This window comes from Delphinus delphis, chromosome X (assembly GCF_949987515.2).
Source record: "Delphinus delphis chromosome X, mDelDel1.2, whole genome shotgun sequence".
NCBI lineage: Eukaryota > Metazoa > Chordata > Mammalia > Artiodactyla > Delphinidae > Delphinus > Delphinus delphis.
This window is the reverse complement of record NC_082704.1, coordinates 105,773,676-105,794,807: the sequence shown is the minus strand read 5'-3', so window position 1 is coordinate 105,794,807 and position 21,132 is coordinate 105,773,676. Positions and strand designations below refer to the sequence as shown.

Below are 21,132 nucleotides of genomic sequence, written 5' to 3'. Positions count from 1 at the left end.
TGTTGGAAGCGTTAACTTTTTTTAAAAACCAAATATATTTAAAGAATCTGATTATGTCAGCATAAAGCAGGAATACTTTACAGAGCAGCAAGGCAAGTACTTCAGTTCTTGTGACATATTCTTGTCTATTCTTGTATGCTGATTTGCATATTAAAATTCTGTAGACATATTTAAATTGACATAAGTTATATTGTTAGAATAACCAAAGCAGAAACTGTGATTATGAAACTTTGTTTTTATCAATAATTTCCCACCAATTTCTCAGTTGATGCAGCTGCAGTCACTAGTTGGTAGAAGTTACATATATATTCATTTATTTTTTTTTAAACTGGAGGGAGTGAGGTTGGTACAGTCATACTGAATGGAGTTTCCAGACCAGGTTCTCTTTTTGATAAGGCTGCTGTATCTCTTATGTTGAAAAATTGTAAAAGGAATGATGCTAAGTAGCAAATAGCCTAACATAGGAGTACTTGCCCAATAATGTTCAGAACACATGCTTTAAATTCTTGAAGAAACCAAAACAGAACTTGGTTTGATCACTCATGCTCCTTTCTTTTCCTTCCTTAGCAATAATTATTGGCCCTGATGGACATCCCTTGACTGTCTATCCTTGCATGATTTGTGGGAAAAAGTTTAAGTCGAGAGGTTTTTTGAAAAGGCACATGAAAAACCATCCTGAACACCTTACCAAGAAGAAGTACCGCTGTACTGACTGTGATTACACTACCAACAAGAAGATAAGTTTACACAACCACCTGGAGAGCCACAAGCTGACCAGCAAGGCAGAGAAGGCCATCGAATGCGACGAATGTGGGAAGCATTTCTCTCACGCTGGGGCTTTGTTTACTCACAAAATGGTGCATAAGGAAAAAGGAGCCAACAAAATGCACAAGTGTAAATTCTGTGAATATGAGACAGCTGAACAAGGGTTGTTGAATCGCCACCTTTTGGCGGTCCACAGCAAGAACTTTCCTCATATATGTGTGGAGTGCGGTAAAGGTTTTCGTCACCCATCAGAGCTCAAAAAGCACATGCGAATCCATACTGGGGAGAAGCCGTACCAATGCCAGTACTGCGAATATAGGTCTGCAGACTCTTCTAACTTGAAAACGCATGTAAAAACTAAGCATAGTAAAGAGATGCCATTCAAGTGTGACATTTGTCTTCTGACTTTCTCAGATACCAAAGAGGTGCAGCAACATGCTCTTATCCACCAAGAAAGCAAAACACACCAGTGTTTGCACTGCGACCACAAGAGTTCGAACTCAAGCGATTTGAAACGACACATAATTTCAGTTCACACAAAGGACTACCCCCATAAGTGTGATATGTGTGATAAAGGCTTTCACAGGCCTTCAGAACTGAAGAAACATGTGGCTGCCCACAAGGGTAAAAAAATGCACCAGTGTAGACATTGTGACTTTAAGATTGCAGATCCATTCGTTCTAAGTCGCCATATTCTCTCAGTTCACACAAAAGATCTTCCGTTTAGGTGTAAGAGATGTAGAAAGGGATTTAGGCAACAGAATGAGCTTAAAAAGCATATGAAGACGCACAGTGGTAGAAAAGTATATCAGTGTGAGTACTGTGAGTATAGCACTACAGATGCCTCAGGCTTTAAACGGCACGTTATCTCCATTCATACGAAAGACTATCCCCACCGTTGTGAGTACTGCAAGAAAGGGTTCCGAAGACCTTCAGAAAAGAACCAGCACATAATGCGACATCATAAAGAAGTTGGCCTGCCCTAACAATACTTCTACAGACTTTTGTAGAGATGTTGGCCTTGAAGCAGAAAATTCATTTTAAAGCCACAGTCTCGTTCACATACAATACTGTATATTGATTTATGCTGTGTACAAATAGAATTATTGCTTCTAGTTGACTTTTTTTTTTTTACCATTTGTTCAGTAGTGTGTTCTGAATTCTATTCAGTTTGTTTAATAAATGGGGAAAAGCAGCAGCAAGTTGCAGCAACAAGCAAGTTGCAGCAACAAGCAAGTTGCAGCAGCAAGCTTTTAATAAAGTAATCCCTGATTCTATACTGAGTTTTTCTATCTTAGAAGTTTTATATTTATTTAAATATTTACCTTGCTTACCTTGATGGTACTCTTCTAAGACCATTTAACTTAAGGTAATTTTAGATTGGTAACTCTGAAAGTACTCATGTTGACTTATTTTTTTTTCCCATAAATTTCTCACAATAAAATCGTCAGAGACATCTACTAATAGAAATGGGAGATTTTATGGTCAGGTCTAATTATCCTAACATGGGAGTCATTTACTCATCTTGTTTTAATATTTTCAGACCACATGACAAAGTTTCCATTTGAGCTTTTGTGTCCCTGGCATCGCTGAGTAAAGAGCAGTGGCTGGGTTGTGTTTACCTTTCGTTTTGTTCAGACAAAATATACTTTTGGGGGTGCTTTCTTTGGAGTATTTACATCTTTTGTCAGCATAGCAAACTTTTAGAAAACTTTATTGAAAAATTTTGCTTGATCCTGTTGTATTTTGTCTTTGCTGCTTTGTGTTGGAATGGTTGTGTGCTACAGATGAGACTTAATGAGGACTGCATTTGGAATCTCCTAGAGGTAATTCGTGGCTTGTAGGATCTTTTGCAACTTTATATATGTAAATGTACCCTGACTTATGTATATGCACATATATATAACATGTATCTGTGTGTATTGCTTATTTTACATATTTATACACACAACCCCAAGTAGTAGTTGTTGAAAATCTATAATGAAAAGTATTAAATTTACAATAACATGAAAGATGCAGGGATGCATGAGAGAGCATTTGGTAAATCATGCTCTTTGGAGAGACTACTCAGGTGAAGAATTAGAAGGAAAATAAGGACACTAGTATTTTTAAAGAGTAAAGGTATTTTCTTTTAAATATCTTTGGTAACTGAAAAATAGAAGTTAAGATGTTTCTAGATAGAATGTTTTCATATAACTTCAGCTCCATGCCTTTATATTTTTCAGAAAAGCTAATGAGAATCCAGACATAACTTCCTCAGTTCTCTCTGAGAAGCCCATGAAGGGATTCTGTGTCCCCAAGTGAGGGGACTAAGGAAGTAGTTGCTCCATGTACCACAGAATGGGTGCTAATTACGACTTACACTGGGCAAGTTCAGCCTGCTCTGTTACTTCTTCGTTACAGCTGGCAACCTTTCAAAACCTTAACTCTCAAGCTGGCTTTGATTAGAAGATAAAGGTGTGTGTTTTAAGTGCATGAGGAAAATCTGAGGCCTTATTTGGAACGTCACCAAGTCTTTCACAGTTTCGTTTTTCTTTGAAAGTTAACACTTTTTAACAGAGAGTTCTGAATCAGAGTCATAAATTCATAAAGTGAACTTGGTTAGTTAGAATTTGGTTATGTTAAGATGAATCTTGGAGAACTGAAAACAGGTTTTGGGATCCCTTAAATTGGCTATCGGCACATGAGTATCTGGTACATCATGGGAGATTTTGGAGTTTTCTCCCCACTTGTGCTGCCTTGCCAGTTCATCATGGTGTTCCATCCCCTTTGTGCTATTAGGTTTTTAGCTTTCATCTTTCTCTTTGCTGTTGATATTTGTATGCAAGAGTTATATTTATAGGGTGAGAAATCTAATATTTGGTGTGTGGCAAGCCTCTGAAGTGCTAGGTTGATTTAGTCCAGTTCTGAATCAAGTGCTTTAGGCTGGTATAACTCCATCCTGAATGCCAGTCAAAGCCAAGGCATAGGGAATGCCTTTGCCCTCTTGGCCCCCATAATGTGCTTTTTTTTTTTTTTTAGAGTAACTTAACCATCGTGTGATTCATTGCCCTGCAGTACTATTGAAAGCTCTGTCTGTTTTTTTGTGAGAACCTTTAAAATCTCCCTTAATTTTTATTTTTCCCAGAAATAATGTAAAAGAAAACAATTAAACGAAATTGGAAATTTATTGATTTTAAAACTTCCGTAAAAATTAATACAGAAAATATCAATTGGTCATGTATATTTTTTTAAATAAACTGAAAGATAAAGAACACAACAATTTACACACTTTATATTTCTCTTACATGGTCTGGAATCATACACAGTTCTTTTCTTTAAAGCACAATATTGAAACCTTTAAAAGGTATTTAAGGGTTTGGTCAAGTGAATATGGTAAGGTGTATTTGTCTGTATAAAGAGAAAAAAAACAGTAGTCATTGTTATGAACTGACATTAGTTACAACCTAGTTTTAATTCTTAAAACAATTTTGATTAGCAAAGCTAAAAAAAAATGGTTGTTTCAGTTAAATGTTTTAAAGAGGTACAGATTTTTACAAGGACATAATATAAGTTATTGTTCTGTAGAAATATCCTTAAATATTGTATGTCCCTCCCTCTGTACACTTTGTAAAAAAGGTAAAATACATAAAAAGAAAATCATATAGGGATGTGTGACATTATTGTAATTGTGTACTTGAGAATAACGTGCAAAAATAAAAATCAGAATATTTTCCTGTTAATGTTTAGTCTATTTGATACCAGTACTAAGTTAATGCTTTTTCTTAAGAAAAAAATATGTACAGTTTTTGTAAACCTAATAAACATCAAAAGCAGTGGATTATTTTCATTTCCCCATTTCTTAATTCCTTATATGCAGCAGTGGAATGCGAAATGCTTGATCGCTTTGAATTTTGTGACTTGGATTTAAATACTAATAATATTTCAGTGCTGCGAATTTGCAAGTAACATTTCAGAGAAGTTAAGAGGTGATTGGTGAGTCCTTTGATGAGCATGTCCTTGAAATTCATTTTTTCTTTTATCTTCATAAAGGATTTGTTTTATTAGCATCTCTAATTCCCCTGAGATAAATTTTCCCATGCATAAAGTGGTTTTTGAGAGCACTTATTTCAGCATCAGTCCACAGCCCAGCCCCACAGCAGAAGCCCTGCCCTAGAGTTACCCCTTTGTGCCCAGTTTGGAGGGCTTTAGTAGACGCTAACATACTAGAGAATGATCATTGTTATAATAAAAATTGGAAGTTAGGTAAAAGTTATCAGGACTCAGAAGAAAATAAGGAAATAGATTTGAGTCATCTTTGATTTTTAAAGATGAGATCCTACAGTTATTTAACTGTTGGAACAAGTGTTTCCCTAATAGTTGAAACACTAAATAATCAAAATTTGAGGTAAACGATCAAGAAAACATGGTGAATGTCACTGTCCAGAGCCATAAAGAAGGCAAAACCACACCATGCTGAAAAACTTAATTGTAGTAAAACACCTGACAGATAACATCTTGCTGGTCTGTGATGCCAACCAGTCAGATAGTGTACTGCTCAGTACTCTGGGAATCTCAGTATTAACAATTTCCTTTATTTCTCACAAATTCTAGGATTCATGGAAGGAAAAGCTTGACCAGTTGAAATCTTGAAAGGGCGATAGTTCAGGGCAGTGGTTTTCAAAGCCTGGCAGCAGCGGCAGCATTATAATCACCTGGACTTTGTTAAAGATGCAAATTCTCAGCCCCACCTCAGACTCACTGAATCAGAAACTGGGTGTGGGACCCAGTGATCTGTGTCTTTACACCTCCTCCAAGTGACTCTGATGCATGCTCAAGTTTGGGAAGCGCTGTTTTAGAGCACTTGAGGAACTTAAAAAATTACTGGTGCATTCATTTTGTGTAGTAGACAAGACACACATACACACACACACACGCACCCAAACCCCAGAAGGAAGCAGTGATGGTGAAATGGGACTCAGTTTATACCTTCACTTTCATATCACTTTAGTCCTTTTGAAATGTGAGCCTGTCAGCCAATACATATATCTTTTAGTACACATGTAAATAGCCTGTATGTATTTCATAAATCTTGTATGACCTCCCCAAAGTTACATTCCCCAAAGGTAAATAGAATTCGGAGGAAGATTCACCAAGTAAAAAAGAAGGACTGAAAAGTGTGTGTTGAATTGGCCCAACATTACTTAAGTAATTCATATCTGAAAAACTATTTTGCCACATTCTGCAGCTGTTTAGATAAGGTCAAAATTAAGTTTGCCCTTTTGGATTTTGTTTTATCTTTTGTGTATGTATTGTTTGCCTTTTTCATAAAACAATTCTTGGATTTGTTATATATTGTTCCTGTTATTTTTGACATCTTTGCTATTGTAAATAAATTCCTATTTTGTTTTAAGTTACCCTAGTGGAGTGTTGGCTATAGACAAGGCATACACACACACACACATACATGGACATGAGGCTTAAATCACACAGTTAATAAATCCCCAACACGGTATAAGCTGGAAGTGATGTGACCACTTCAGTAGTTCAGCACTTCTAGCACCAATGAAAGTATCACTGTTGCACGTAGATATAGCATCTGCACCTGCTCGGACTTTAAAATCATTTTTAATGGCCCCTGAGATGGAAATTCTTAGTCAACCAAGTTTGAAGTCAAAGTAAAAAATCAAGAATTATTTTCCTTTACTTGGTTTTTCCTATTCTTTTGGTCTCTTGTGTTACTTGTGTTGCTGATATTGGTGAACACAAGGGATTTGGCGTTGTAGTGACGTGCTGGTGTTGTAAAGCCACTAGGATAGTTGGCTACAGAAAACCTGCATAGGACTTTTAGATGGCGTTTATTCATTCGTGATGTGAACTACCACAGAAATATCTAAACACATTGATGAAAACGGAATAGTTAACTAGACCTATATTATTTTACTTTTCAAGAGAGGCCAATTTCTGCTTTTCCTTCATGCTTGTGTTTGGCTTTAAATGCAGAGCCCATTTCCTTTTGCCTGAACTTTGAAATAAGGGGAGGTATTCCAAAGCCATCTGATGGGGTTTGGAAGGTTCTAATCACATCCGTCCTCCTCTCTGGTTTCTAACCACATTGAAAATAGACATAAGAGGAAACCACCCACTGGGTGTGTGACTTCATATAGTAAAGCTGGATTGAGAGACCCAGAGGCCGAATTTCCCTAGGAGGGAAATGGATTTCCAGTCTAGGCCCTGACTGATGCAGCCAGTCACAAAGGTGTGGGGCCCACCTTACCCTCTGTGAGCTATAGAGAGACTGCTTGGTCTCCTACCAGAGAAGTGGAGCAAACGGGATCGAAGGGTTGCAGCATCCTCCCCAGCCCTCCCGGGGGAGGCAGAGGAGAGGTCCCTTATGCCGTTCTCATTTAAAAAAAAAAAAAAAAAAAAAGGGTTAGTCCAATTCTGGGTTACCCTCTGGCATTGGCCCACTAGCAGAGGTCTTTACCTTTGGCCTTGCATATTCGTGTTTTCCTCCTCTCGAGGTGGTGGTTGTGACAGACTTTCAAAGGTGTAGTTCCTGTTTCTCCCAGGGTAGTATGCTTCAGTTTTTCTTCAGAAAAAGCAACTTCTAAAGGGCAAATTTATTTAACTATACAAAGATGGAAATCTTGCAAGTTATTTTTATTGCATATTTTCATAACAAAATTTGGAAAAATGATGATCTGCGATGCCACTTTGCTTTATTAAGGGGCTTGTTCATCTCTGTTCTCTCCCAATCTTAGTCCATACACATAAATCTTCTATGTGTCTTGTAACCACAGCATTGATTCTATTCTATGTTCAGCAATTTTCAGACATCAAGTATTTCTGAAACTGTTGTTTGACTTAAAATTTTTTTAATTCACATTCTTTTTGGAGAGAATATGGAAAGTTCAGGATGATACAGAGAAGAAAGTAAAATGCCTTCCCCTCTTATCCCATTACCCAGAACATTATTATCCTTTAAAAAATATCTTGACTGAGTTTTATTAGATTTTTCAGTTGTAAAATACGTTATTGTAACATGCTGTACAATACAAAATAAGTATAAAGACAACTTAATGATCTCATCCCTACACTTCCTTCAAGCTGACTTCCTTGAGGTAATCATAGTTAACAGACTGTATGCCTTCCCTTCATGCTCATACAAAACTGTACAAAGATAGATACGTAAAGAGAGCAAGAGGACGTTTGGAGGAATGTAAATTTTTTTGACAAAAATGAGATTATGCATCTTTGCAAGTCACTTAATATATCGTATCCATCCCTTTGGGAAAGTAGACCAAGCTCTATCTCTTTAATAGGTGAAAAACTTGGCCAGAGATTGTACCCATCATAATATAGTCAACCTAGATACTGTTAGAGAAGAGAAAAATCTATTGATCTTTATATACTTTTCATGCACCCAGCTACTTTACCACGTAATCTTCCCAATTCTAATTCGCTTTAGTAGTCTTTTGAATTTCTGTGTGTGCAGTCATATTGCAAAAAGATGTCAATTATTTCCATTTTCTATTTTAGGTTAGCTAGAACTTCTAAAACAATGCTGAATAGTATATATTATAGCAGGCATTTCTGTTACTCCTGCCTTTTTTTCCCTTTTTAAAATTTTTAAATTAAGATAATTGACATATTACATTGTATTAGTTTTAACTCCTGCTTTTAATGGCAATATTTCAGCACTTAACCACTTAGTATAATGTTGGTTTTGGAAAAGTAGTGTTTACCAAGGTTAGTTTCCTTCCACTATTATTTTACTTAGAGATTTTATTAGGAATGACTAATTAATATTATCAACTGTCTTTTAGCGACCTATTGATATAATTACTTGATTTTGTTGATGTAATGAAGTATACTGAATTACATGGATGGGTTTTCTAAAGTTAAACCATATTTGCATTTCCAGGATAAAATCATGCTACTTAGGTAATTTTTATTGTTCTTTAAATATATATATATGTATGTGTGTATATATATATATATAAATTTATTTATTTGGCTGTGCCAGGTCTTGGTTGTGGCATGTAGGATCTAGTTCCCTGACCAGAGATCGAACCTGGGCCCCCTGCACTGGGAGCACGGAGTCTTATCCACTGGACCACCAGGGAAATCCCAGTTCTTTAAATATATTGTTGCTTAAATAGACTAATATTTTATTTAGAATTTTTGTATCTATGTTCATAATTCTGGTGTTCTCTTGTTTTGTACAAGGTTTGACTATCAATGTAAAGCTAAGTCCATAAGATAAACTTGGAAACTTTTCCATAATCTGGAATGGTTTAAAAACCAGGGGCATTAAAAAAAAAAGAATTAAAAAAAAACCAGAGGCATTATCTGACTTTTGAGGATTAGATAGAACTCAGTTGTGAAAGCGTTCGGGTCTGATGCCTCTTTGTAAATGGTAAGTTTTTACTTTAACGACCTCTTCTACACTAATTGGTCCACCAGCTTTCCTTCTTAAATAAATTTTCGTATCTATATTTCCCTTGGAAATCATCCATTTCTTCTAGTCAAACATTAATGTGCATTCACGTCACCTAGGGGAGGTTGTGAAAATGCTAATTCTGATTCCGTGGGCTTGATGTGGGGTCCAAGATACTGCATTTCTTGCAAGCTCCCTGGAGATGGTGATGCTGGTTCATGGACCATATGGTCCAAGCCCTCTAAGAATTCAGTGGTTTTCAATTTTGATCGAACATCAGAATCACATGAGGCAGCCTTTGACCTACCCAGTGCCCAGGCCACACCCCAGACCAACTAAATTAGAATCTCTGGGAGGGACTTAGGCATCAGTAATTTTCCAAGTTGCCCAAGTGATGACAATGTGTGGCCAAGGTTGAGAACCACTTTTCTAGATTTTCTATTTATCGCCATAAAGATGCACAAAATGTTCTCATAATTATTTTATTCTCTTGCATTTCTGGTGATACCTCCTTTCTCATCCTGAATGTTGTATATTTTTTCTCTCAGTTTTCTTTAAACAGGCTTCCATAGGTTTGGCTGTTTCATAGATAATATCAAAGAAACAGCTCTTAATTTTATTTATTCTTTATATTTTTTGGTTTTGTATTTAATCAATTTCCTCTTGCATTGTTATTAATTTTTTCCTATTTTCTTGTTTATTTTGTTATCTAGTTAAAACGTCTTATGTTTCATACTTCATTTATTGTCATTTCTTTTCAAACGAACTCCTTGAAAGCTGCATTTCCTCTGGTGTACAATCTTAGCTATGTCCATTACATACGAATTTTTCTTTTTCATAGCTTTCTAGATAGTTCTACATATCACTTTTTATTTCTTCTTTACAATAGTGTTTAACTTCCGAGTAGTAAAAGTTTTTTTATTAATCTCTTTAGTGTTGATCTCTAGTTTTATTGGTTTGGGTTCATAGTATAGCCTGTATATCCTCTACATTTTTTGGAATTTTATAGTTTTCTTTTTAGACAAGGCATAATAAGATTTTTTTGGGGGGGGAATAGAATACAGGCATATTAGTATAATGTATATTTTTCCATCACTGATATAAATTTATAGATAAAATTGAGCTTATAGATTATATTTTCAAATCTATATTCTTGCTACTTTTTGACTACCTGATTTTTATTATTTATTTTGAATTTTATTTTATTCATTTGTTTTTTATACAGCAGGTTCTTATTAGTTATCTATTTTATACATACTAGTGTATACATGTCAATCCCAATCTCCCAATTCATCCCACCACCACCCCTGCTGCTTCCCTCCCTTGGTGTCCATGCATTTGTTCTCTACATCTGTATCTCTGTTGCTGCCTTGCAAACCAGTTCAACTGTACCATTTTTCTAGATTCCACGTATATGCATTAATATACGATATTTGTTTTTCTCTTTCTGACTTCACTCTGTATGACAGTCACTAGGTCTATCCACGTCTCTACAAATGACCCAGTTTCATCCCTTTTTATGGCTGAGTAATATTCCATTGTATATATGCGCCACATCTTCTTTATCCATTCATCCGTCAGTGGGCATTTAGGTTGCTTCCATGACATGGCTACTGTAAATAGTGCTGCAGTGAACATTGGGGTGCATGTGTCTTTGTGAGTTATGGTTTTCTCTGGGTATGTGCCCAGTAGTGGGATTGCTGGGTCATGTGGTAATTCTCTTTTTAGTTTTTTAAGGAACCTACATACTGTTCTCCATAGTGGCTGTATCAATCTACATTCCCACCAACAGTGCCAAGAGGGTTCCCTTTTCTCCACACCCTCTCCAGCATTTGTTGCTTGTAGATTTTCTGATGATGCCCATTCTAACTGGTGTGAGGTGATACCTCATTGTAGTTTTGATTTGCATTTCTCTAATAATTAGTGATGTTGAGCAGCTTTTCATGTGCCTCTTGGCCATCAGTATATCTTCTTTGGATTTTTCTTTCAGTGACCTGCTTATTTATATCCTTTTTAAATTTCTGAAAAAATATTAAAATCTCCCATCATATTGGTGTTTTATTCAGTTTCCTTGTATTTCAAGTTTTGCATTACGTATTTGGCATCTGTAGATTTTTGTTACATAGATACATGACATTTCTTCATGACTGTACAGAGCATCAATTTTTGTCCTCTTTAACGTTTGATCTTGAATTCTGTTTTGTCTGATACGTGTTTCCTATTTCAAAAATCCTTTTTTATCGCTTATATTACAAATCCTCAGTCACGCTATCATAATCTATTTATATGTAAGTGTACATTGCAGGATTCATTGCTACTGTTGTTTCTTATTCATCTTTCCCCATTTGACATCTCTGTGCTGAATAAATTGTCATTTGATTGACACATACCAAATGTTTGTTCCCTCATGTCTGGTATGTGGGTGTATTATATTCTTTCTGAGGCCTTGACTACCCCAAAATATCTACTTTTTCCTTCCCAACTAAGACAAATGCTATCTTAGTTGGGAGGTATAAACTTTTCACAGTTAGTAGATGTTGTTTCACTGGTTCTCTTTTGTGTATGTTGCCTCTTCCTTTGTTTCCTAAAGTTTATATGGTTTTTTAAAAATCTGTGGAATTCAGAAATGTCATTACAATATATATATCTATATCTATATCTATATAGTTGTGTGTGTGTGTGTGTGTGTGTGTGTGTGTGTGTGTGTGTGTGTGGTGTTTTAATCATGTCTGGAAGTTATTTATTGAGCCTTTTCTTGCTGATGGGTCAAGTCTTTCTTTAGCTGAAGGAAATTTCCATATATTATGTGTATAATTATTACTTCTCTGACTGGCATTTTGCTTCTGTGAGTATTCGTATCTTTCACATATAAGATCTTCTGGATTTGTCTTATGGTCATAAAATGGCGCCTAGAAGAAAGAATCTCTTTAATTCCACATCCCACCATGTGATTATTATTGTACTGAAAACTTTAAATGTTTGAAACCTATGTCTCTTGAAGAAAGAAGCTAGAGAGTGGTAATGTTTGTAAATGTGTAGCTTGTCCTCATGGACTAACAGTGCTTCTGAGTTATTTTTATCTAGTAGGAGGAACTTCAGTCAGAAGTTTCCTGCCATAAAATACCAGCAGTCTGGGTACACCTTTTGCCTCAACTTTAAATAAAGAAGCATGTGAAAAGATCTTAATTAAATGCTTAGCACATAGTGCTGGATAAGAGTTCCCCATATCCTTTCTCAGTATGTTATAAATCTTGTTAAGCTAGCAAGAATGAGAGCATTTAATTGTCACAGACATTGCCATTATTTCTGAATATTTTTTCTCACATTATTCAAATTTAACATGCAGTGCCAAGCTTTGTTTCAAAATGAACCCATTTACACTCTCACCAGTAAAATAAGAAAATATTAAGTTTTGGTGACAATGTGTATGAGAAGTCCCATTGCTACACTTTCTCACCAAAGCATATTTTCAGACTTTTAAGTCTTGCCAACTTTGTGTGTGTAAAAAAAATTACATTGAGGCTTTAACATATCCCTAAATATGAATAATGTTGAGCATCTTTTCACATGCTTATTGATCATTCATGTTACCTCTTCTGTGAAAGCCGGTATGGATTTTTTTTTGCCCATTTTTCTGTTGGATTGTTTGCCTTTTCCTTGTTGATCCATACACATTCTTTATATATTCTTGATATTAGTCCTTTGTCAGCTATGTGTCATTTAGCAATCCCTGCAAATATCTTCTCTTGCTCTGTGGCTTGCCATTTTACTCTTTCTATTGTTTTGTTTAATGAACATAGGTCTTCATCTTAAAGAACTAAAACTGAAATATTTTCATTTTGTTTAGTGCTTCATGTGTCTTAGGAAAGCCTTCCCTTTCCTACAGTAATGAAGATACTCTCTGACGTTACTTTGAAAAGCTTTAAAGTTTGACTCATCACAACTAAGTCTTTAATCCACAGAATCAGTTTTAGGATATGTATGAGTTAGGCATCCAATTTAAGTTTTTTCAATTTCGAATTGATACAAGTTCAGCTCTTTATTGAAAACCAATACTGTCTCCACTGATTTTCAGAGCCAACTCTGTAATATGGAAAATATTCCTACATATGTGGGTCTGCTTCTGGGTTCTCTGTTTTGTTCCATTTGTCATTTGTCTTTTTCTGCAACTCTACCACACTGTTTGAATTACTATAGTTTTAAAAAACATCTTAAGATATAATTCACGTACTATAAAATCCAGCCATTTAAAATATACAATTCCATGCTTTTAGTATAATCAAAGAGTTGTGCAACCATCACCATGATCTAAGTTTAGAATATTTCATCACCCCAAAAGGAGTCTTGTACCCACTAGCAGTTATTCTCTGGTCCCCCTCTCCTCCCAGCCTCTGGCAACCAGTGGTCCATTTTCAGTGTCTGTAGATTTGCTATTCTGGTCATTTCAAATAAATGGAATCATATGACATGTGCTCCTTTTGGCTGGCTTCTTTCATTTAGCATAATGTTTTCAAGGGTCATCCGTATTGTGGCATGTGTCAGTAATTCATTCTTTTTTTATGACAGAATAATATTCCATTGTATGGATATACAACATTCTGTTTATCCATTAATCAGTTAATGGACATTTGAGTTGTTCCACTTTGGGGCTATTATTTTTTTAATTTTATTGAAGTATAGTTGATTTACAATGTGTTAATTTCTGCTGTACAGCAAAGTGATTCAGTTATGCATATATATACATTCTTTTTCATATTCTTTTCCATTATAGTTTATCACAGGATACTGAATATAGTTCCCTGTGCTATACAGTAGGACCTTGTTGTTTATCCATTCTATATATAAGTTTGCATCTGTTAATCCCAAACTTGCAATCCATCCCCTCCACCCTCCCTCCCCCTTGGCAACCACAAGTCTGTTCTCTATGTCTGTGAGTGTGTTTTGTTCATTTATGTTATAGTTTAGATTCCACATATAAGTGATATCATATGGTATTTGTCTTTCTCTTTCTGACTTACTACATTTTGGCTATTATGAATAATGCTGTTATAAGCATTTGTGTACAAGTTTTTGCATGTATGTGTATTTTCATTTCTCTTGGGTATATATACTTAGGAGTGGAATTGCTGGGTCATATGATAATTCTATGTTTAACATTGTGAGCAACTGCCAGACTATTTTCCAAAGCAGCTGCAGGAGTTCACATTCCCATCAGTAGCATACGAGGGTGCCAATTTCTCTATATTCTTGCCAACACTTGTTATTGACTGTCTTTTTGATTATAGTCATCCTAATGGATGTGAAATTTTATCTCATTGTGGTTTTGATTTGCGTTTCCCTAATGACTAAGGATGTTGAACATTTTTTCATATGCTTGCTTTCCATTTGTATATCTTCTTTGGAGAAATGTCTATTAAATCCTTCACCCATTTTAAATTGGGTTATCTGTCTTTTTGTTATTGAGTTGAAAGAGTTCTTTATGTATTCTGGATACCAGTCCCATGACTTATATAGTTTAAGAATAATTCTTATATTTCTTAGGGCAAGTCTACCCATTTTATTCTTCTTCAAGTGTGTCTTGGCTTTCTTGGTTCTTTGCAATGCCCATATACTGTAAAGTTTGGGGGCTTATTATGTGCTTACAAATGTATCATTCTTAACATTTTCCTTTTTAAAAAATATTTTTACTTATAAACTTATGGTGTCCTCATGTTTTAAAATTAATCTCTTGTAAGCAGTATATAAGCAAATTTTTAAAAATTCAATACAATTTTAGTCTTGTTAACTGTAATTGTTTTAATGTAATCAGTGATATATATTTGATACTTGTCTAACCTGCTGTATATTTTCTTCATTTTTATTATAAAAAATTTCAAGCGTAAACAAAAGCAGTCAGAATAGGATAATAGCCCCCCACTTACGCATTATCCAGATTCAATAATTATCACTATCTTGCCAGTCTCCTTTCATCTATACCTCCCATCCCATTTTATGCTGTATTGTTTTAAAGCAAATCCTAGATATCATGTAGTTTCACTGATAAATACCCAAGTATGCTTCTCAAACAGATGGCATTAAAATAATATAACTACTACACCATCATCAGATGTAGAAACATTTACAATAATTGCTTATCATATATTATCCAATCCATATCCAAATTTCCCTAATTGACTCTTATTCAAATAACAGAAGTTTGCTGAGTACTGCCGTATCTCCTAACTAGTTTGGGACATTAGCCAAGTTAAAATCAATAAGTGCTATAAACCACTTTATGTTGTTCTTGTCAGATTTCACCACCAGGGTCATAGATGATCTGTGTGTGAAATGTATACACAGCTTGTGTAGAAAGGTTTGAATTAGCTTACAGCTTAAACCAACCCAAGCAAGCCAAGTGGAGACTGAGTCCAGGTATGGACTCAGGAAGAGTGGATGCCTTCATGCTTCGAGAGTCACAGATTACTATCTACAACTTGACCCTGAACTTGTGGTAAGCATTCCTGGCAGCAAATGCAAAAACAACAAATGTTGTATACAGCCATTAAAAAAAAAAAAAAGTTCTTCACCCACTCACCCACCCGATTTTATGGAATTAATTTTTCAGAGAAATCAGGTCGTTTGTTATATGGAATGTCTCACAGACTACATTTGGCTGGTTGCTTCCTCTGGATGTCATTTAACTTGTTCTTCTGTTGCTCTTATTTCTTGTAAATGGGTAGTTAGATCTGAAGCCTTGATTAGATTCATATTCATTTTTTTGGCAAGAATACTTAATAGGTGGTGCTGTGTGCTTCACATTGCATCACATTCTTGGGCACATAAGATCTGGTTTTCCCACTTTTAGTGATTATTGAGTAAATTTAGATGCATATTTACCTTTCATCTATTTAATTGCTTTAATTTGGATTTGTTGTGTTTTACTACTCCACTTTTCCCCTTCTGTTGGTCTGCCAATAAAAGAAATTTCTTTTACTGTTTTAATAATGGTTACCCTGGACATTACAATGTGGTTTCTTAACTTATGAAAGTCAAATGTTAATTGGTACTTTTATATTCTCTGAGAAAATGTAAGGACTATAGATTAGTCTCCCCAACTTAAATGCTACTGTTGTCATATATTTTAATTCTCTGCCTGTTTTAAACCCTAGATATAGACTACTAGGTTGGCAGTTATTTTCATTATATTGTTTTCTGGATTCCATTGTTCCCATTGAGAAGTCAGCTGTTGACCTAACTATTGCTCCTTGGAAGGTAATCAGTTTTCTTCCCTTCTGTGTGCTTTCCCCACCCCTGTAATTCTGCTGCGATATGTCTGGGTGTGAATTTCTTTTCATTTATACTGCTTAGGATTTGTTGGGCTTCTTGAAACCAGAGATGAATGACTTTTGTGATCTCTTCAAATGTTGCTTCTTCTCCATTCTCTCTCTCCTCTCTTTCTGGGAGTCCAATGAGATATATTTTAGGTCTCTATATTGTATCCCCTGTGTCTCATTCTTTCTAAAATATATCTTCCATCCTTTAAGTCTCTCCATACTTCATTCTGGATAGTTTCTTTGGACCTACCAGTAATTCTGTCATTGGCTGCATGTAATCTGCTCTTAACCCTACTATTCTTTTTCATTTCTTTTCTGTCTTTCTTTTTCTTTTCTTTTCTTTTTTTTTTTTGGTCATGTTTCTTTCACTCAGCATGATTGTTTTGAGTTTCATCCATATTGCAGCATATACCAATAGTTCATTCCTTTTAATTGCTGAGTGTTATTCCATTGTATGGATATACCACTATCTTTTTATACACTCACCTGTTGGTGGACATTTGGATTGTTTACAGTTTTAGGCTATTACAAATAAAACTGCCATGAACATTTATGTATTTGTGCAGACATATGTTTTCATTTCTTTTGGGTAAATGGAGTGATTGGTTTGTATGGTCTATGTTTAACATTTTAGACACAGCCAAACTTTTTTCCCAATGTAGTTGGACCATTTTCCAATTCCACTAGCCGTGTTGAGAGTTCTGGTTGGTCCACATCCTCACCAATGCTTGTTGTGGTCATTCTCTTAGAAATTGTAGCCATTTTAGTGGTTATGTATTGACATTAAATTCTTTTTTAATTTTACTTTATTTTATTTTTTATTTTATTTTTATTTATTTATTTTTTTGCAGTACACGGGCCTCTCACCATCACAGCCTCTCCCGTTGCGGAGCACAGTCTCTGGATGCGCAGGCTCAGTGGCCATGGCTCACGGGCCCAACCGCTCCGCCGCATGTGGGATCTTCCCGGACCGGGACACGAACCTGTGTCCCCTGCATCGGCAGGCGGACTCTCAACCACTGCGCCACCAGGGAAGCCCCTATTTTACTTTATTTTAAAATAACACAGTACAATTGACTTTTTGGTGTAAAAGTCTAAGAGCTTTTTAGATATTAACGTATAATAAGAATGATTCTTTTTTGTTTTGGTGTACAGTTCCATGAGCTTTAACAAATGTATATATTTGTGTAACCCCTGCCACAAACTGGATGCAGAAAGATTCCATCATCCTAAAAATCTCTCTCAGCCTGCCCTTTTGTAATCCTACCCTCATCCCACCCCTAATCCCTGGCAGCCAATAATCTCTCTATCACTATAGTTTTCCCTTTTACAGAATTTCATATAAATGGAAGCATGCAATATATAACCTTTGAAAGTGGCTTCTTTCACTCAGTGTAGTGCCTTTGGAACTCATCCATGTAATAGTTTGTTCCTTCTTATTGCTCAGTAGTATTCCATTGTAAGGCTGTACCACAATTGTTTATTCATTCACCCATTAAAGGCCATTTGGGTTGCAATTATGATTTGAGTTGCTGTAGACATTGATGTTTTTGTGAACATAAGTTTTCATTTATGTAAGGTAATTACCTAGGAGTGAGATTCCTGGGTAATGTGGTAAGTAAGTGTATGTTTATTTATAAGAAACTGTCAAAACATTTCCTGGAGTAGCTGTACCATTTTGTATTACCATCAATGTATGAGACTTCCAGTTGTTCTGCATGCTTGTCAGCACTTGGTATTGTAACTTTTATTTTTTTAGCCATTCTATTAGGTGTGTAATGCTATGTCATTGAGGTTTTAATGTGTATTTCCCTAATGACTAGTAACTTTGGCCATTTTTTAATATGCTCATTTACCATCCATGTATCCTCTTTGTTTCAGTGTCTGTTAATGCATTTTGTGCATTAAAATTTTTTTAACTTCTTTTCTAATTTTTAAAAATTGAAGTATACTTGATTTACAATATTGTGTTAGTTTCTGGTGTACAGTAAAGTGATTCAGTTATACATACATATATATATCTTGTTTTTCAGATTCTTTTCCATTATAGTTTATTACAAGATATTGAATATGGTTCCATGTGCTATACAGTAGGACCTTGTTGTTTAGCTATTTTATATATAGTATTTTGTATCTGCTAATCCCAAACTCCTTATTATAAACTCCCTCTCCCCCTTTCCCCTTTGATAACCGTAAGTTTGATTTCTATGTCTGTGAGCCTGTTCCTGTTTTGTAAATAAGTTCATTTGTATCATATTTTAGATTCCACATATAAGTGATATATGATATTTGTCTTTGTCTGACTTACTTCACTTAGTATGATAATCTCTAGGTTTATCCATGTTGCTGCAAATGGCATTCCTTTTTTATGGCTGAGTAATATTCCATTGTATATATGTACCACATCTTCTTTATCCATTCCACTGTTGATGGACATTTAAGTTACTTCCACATCCTGGCTATTGTAAATAGTGCTGCTATGAACATAGGGTTGCATGTATCTTTTTGAATTATAGTTTTCATCTTTTCCAGATATATGCCCAGGAGTGGGATTGCTGGACTATATGGTAGCTCTATTTTTAGTCACCATGCTGTACATTAGCTCTCCAGAGCTTATTCATCCTGCATAACTGAAACTTTGTACGCTTTGACTAACATCTCTCTATTTCCCCTACCCTTATCTCTTGGTAACCACCATTCTACTTTCTGCTTTCATGAGTTTGACTTTTTTAGATTCTACGTATAAGTGAGATCATGCAGTATTTATTTTTGTGTGTCTGGCTTATTTCACTTAGCATAATGTCCTCCAGGTTCATCCATGTTGTTGCAAATGGCAGGATTTCCTTCTTTTTAAAGTCTGAATAATATTCCATTATATATACACATATCACATTTTCTTTATCCATTCATCCATTACGGACACTTAAATTGTTTCCATATCTTGGCTATTGTGAATAATGCTGCAATGAACATGGGAATGCCGATATCTCTTTGAGATACTTATTTTGTTTCCTCTAGATCTATACACAGAAGTGGGATTGCTGGGTTGTATGATAGTTCTATCTTTAATTTTTTGAGAAACCTCTATACTGTTTTCCATAATGGCTACACCAATTTACATTCCCACCACGAATGTACAAAGGTTCCCTTTTCTCTACATCCTTGCCAACACTTGTTATATTTTGTCTTTTTGGTGATAGCCATCCTAACGTGTGGGGTGATATTTCACTGTGGTTTTGGTTTGCATTTCCCCGATGATTTGTGATGTTGAGCACCTTTTCATGAACCCATTGTTCATTTGTATGTCTTCTTTGGAAAAATGTCTATTCAGATTTTTGTCCATTTTTAAATTGGGTTATTGGTTATTTTGCTATTGAGCTGTATGGGTTCCTTATATATACTGGATATTAACCCTTATCAGGTATATGGTTTGGAAATATTTTCTCCTCTTCCATAGGTAGCAACATTTTGTTGATGGTATTCTTTACTGTACAGAAGCTTTTTAGTTTGGTGTAGTCTCACTTGTCTCACTTTTGTTCTTTCTGCCTGTGCTTGTGGTGTTGTATCCAAAAAATCATTGCCAAGACCAGTGAGAAACGGATTTTCCCCTATGTTTTCTTCTCAGAGTTTTATGGTTTCAGGCCTTACGTTTAAATCTTTAATACATTTCAAGTTACTTTTTGTGTATGGTGTAAGATACAGGTCCAATTTCATTCTTTTGCATGTGGATATTCAGTTTTCCCAATACCATTTGTTGAAAAGACTATCCTTTCTGCATTGTGTGATGACTTCTTTCAGCTTTTGTAAGTCTGAAGAAGTCTTTATTTCCCTTCATTGAAACAAAAATATTTTATTTTTAAATTGTTTCATTGGAGTATAATTTCTTTACAATGTTGTATTGGTTTCTGCTCTACAATGAAGTGAATCAGCTATAAGTATACATTATGTCCCCTCCCTCGTAGATCTCCCTCCCATCCCACACTTATCCTGCCCATCTAGGTCATCACAGAGCACTGAGCTGAGTTCCCTGTGCTATACAGCAGGTTCCCCGTAGCTATCTATTTTACACATGGTAGTGTATTTATGTCAAACCTAATCTCCCAATTCATCCCACCCTCCTCTTCCTGCCCCACCACCCCTGCCCCTGTGTCCACACGTCCGTTCTCTATGTCTGCGTCTCTATTCCTGCCCTGGAAATAGGTTCATCTGTGCCATTTTTCTAGATTCCACATATATGCGTTAATATACGATATTTGTTTTTCTCTTTCTGACTTCACTCTGTATGACAGACTCTGGGTCCATCCATGTCTCTGCAAATGACCCAATTTCGTTCCTTTTTATGGCTGAGTAATATTCCATTTCATTCATTTTTGAAAGACGTTTTCACTTGGTATAGAATTCTAGGTTGACTTTTTTTCTTTTAATACTCTAAAGATGTTTCTTCACTGCTTGCATTGTTCCAAAGAGAAATATGATGTTCATCTGTTATGTAAACATGTTTTTGTTTTTTTACAATTGTCTGGCTGCTTTTAAGATTTTCTCTTTATCACTGATTTTGAGCAATATGATTTATGATGTGCCTTGGTACAGTTTTCTTCATGCTTCTTGTGCTTGGGATTCACTGAGCTTCTT

The 21,132-nt window shown here is 35.4% G+C and overlaps 1 protein-coding gene across 5 annotated transcripts in view; it reads left to right on the top strand.

The window, feature by feature from the left end:
* Positions 1–6,145, top strand: part of ZFX (zinc finger protein X-linked) — a 65,225-nt gene extending 59,080 nt beyond the window's left edge. For all 5 annotated transcript variants that reach the window (XM_060002178.1, XM_060002179.1, XM_060002177.2 and 2 more), the window contains one exon: positions 568–6,145. In XM_060002178.1, the coding sequence (XP_059858161.1) occupies positions 568–1,751 (1,184 nt within the window). In that variant the 3' untranslated portion in view covers positions 1,752–6,145. The remainder of the gene's footprint in view (positions 1–567) is intronic.
* The last annotated feature ends 14,987 nt before the right edge of the window (positions 6,146–21,132 follow it).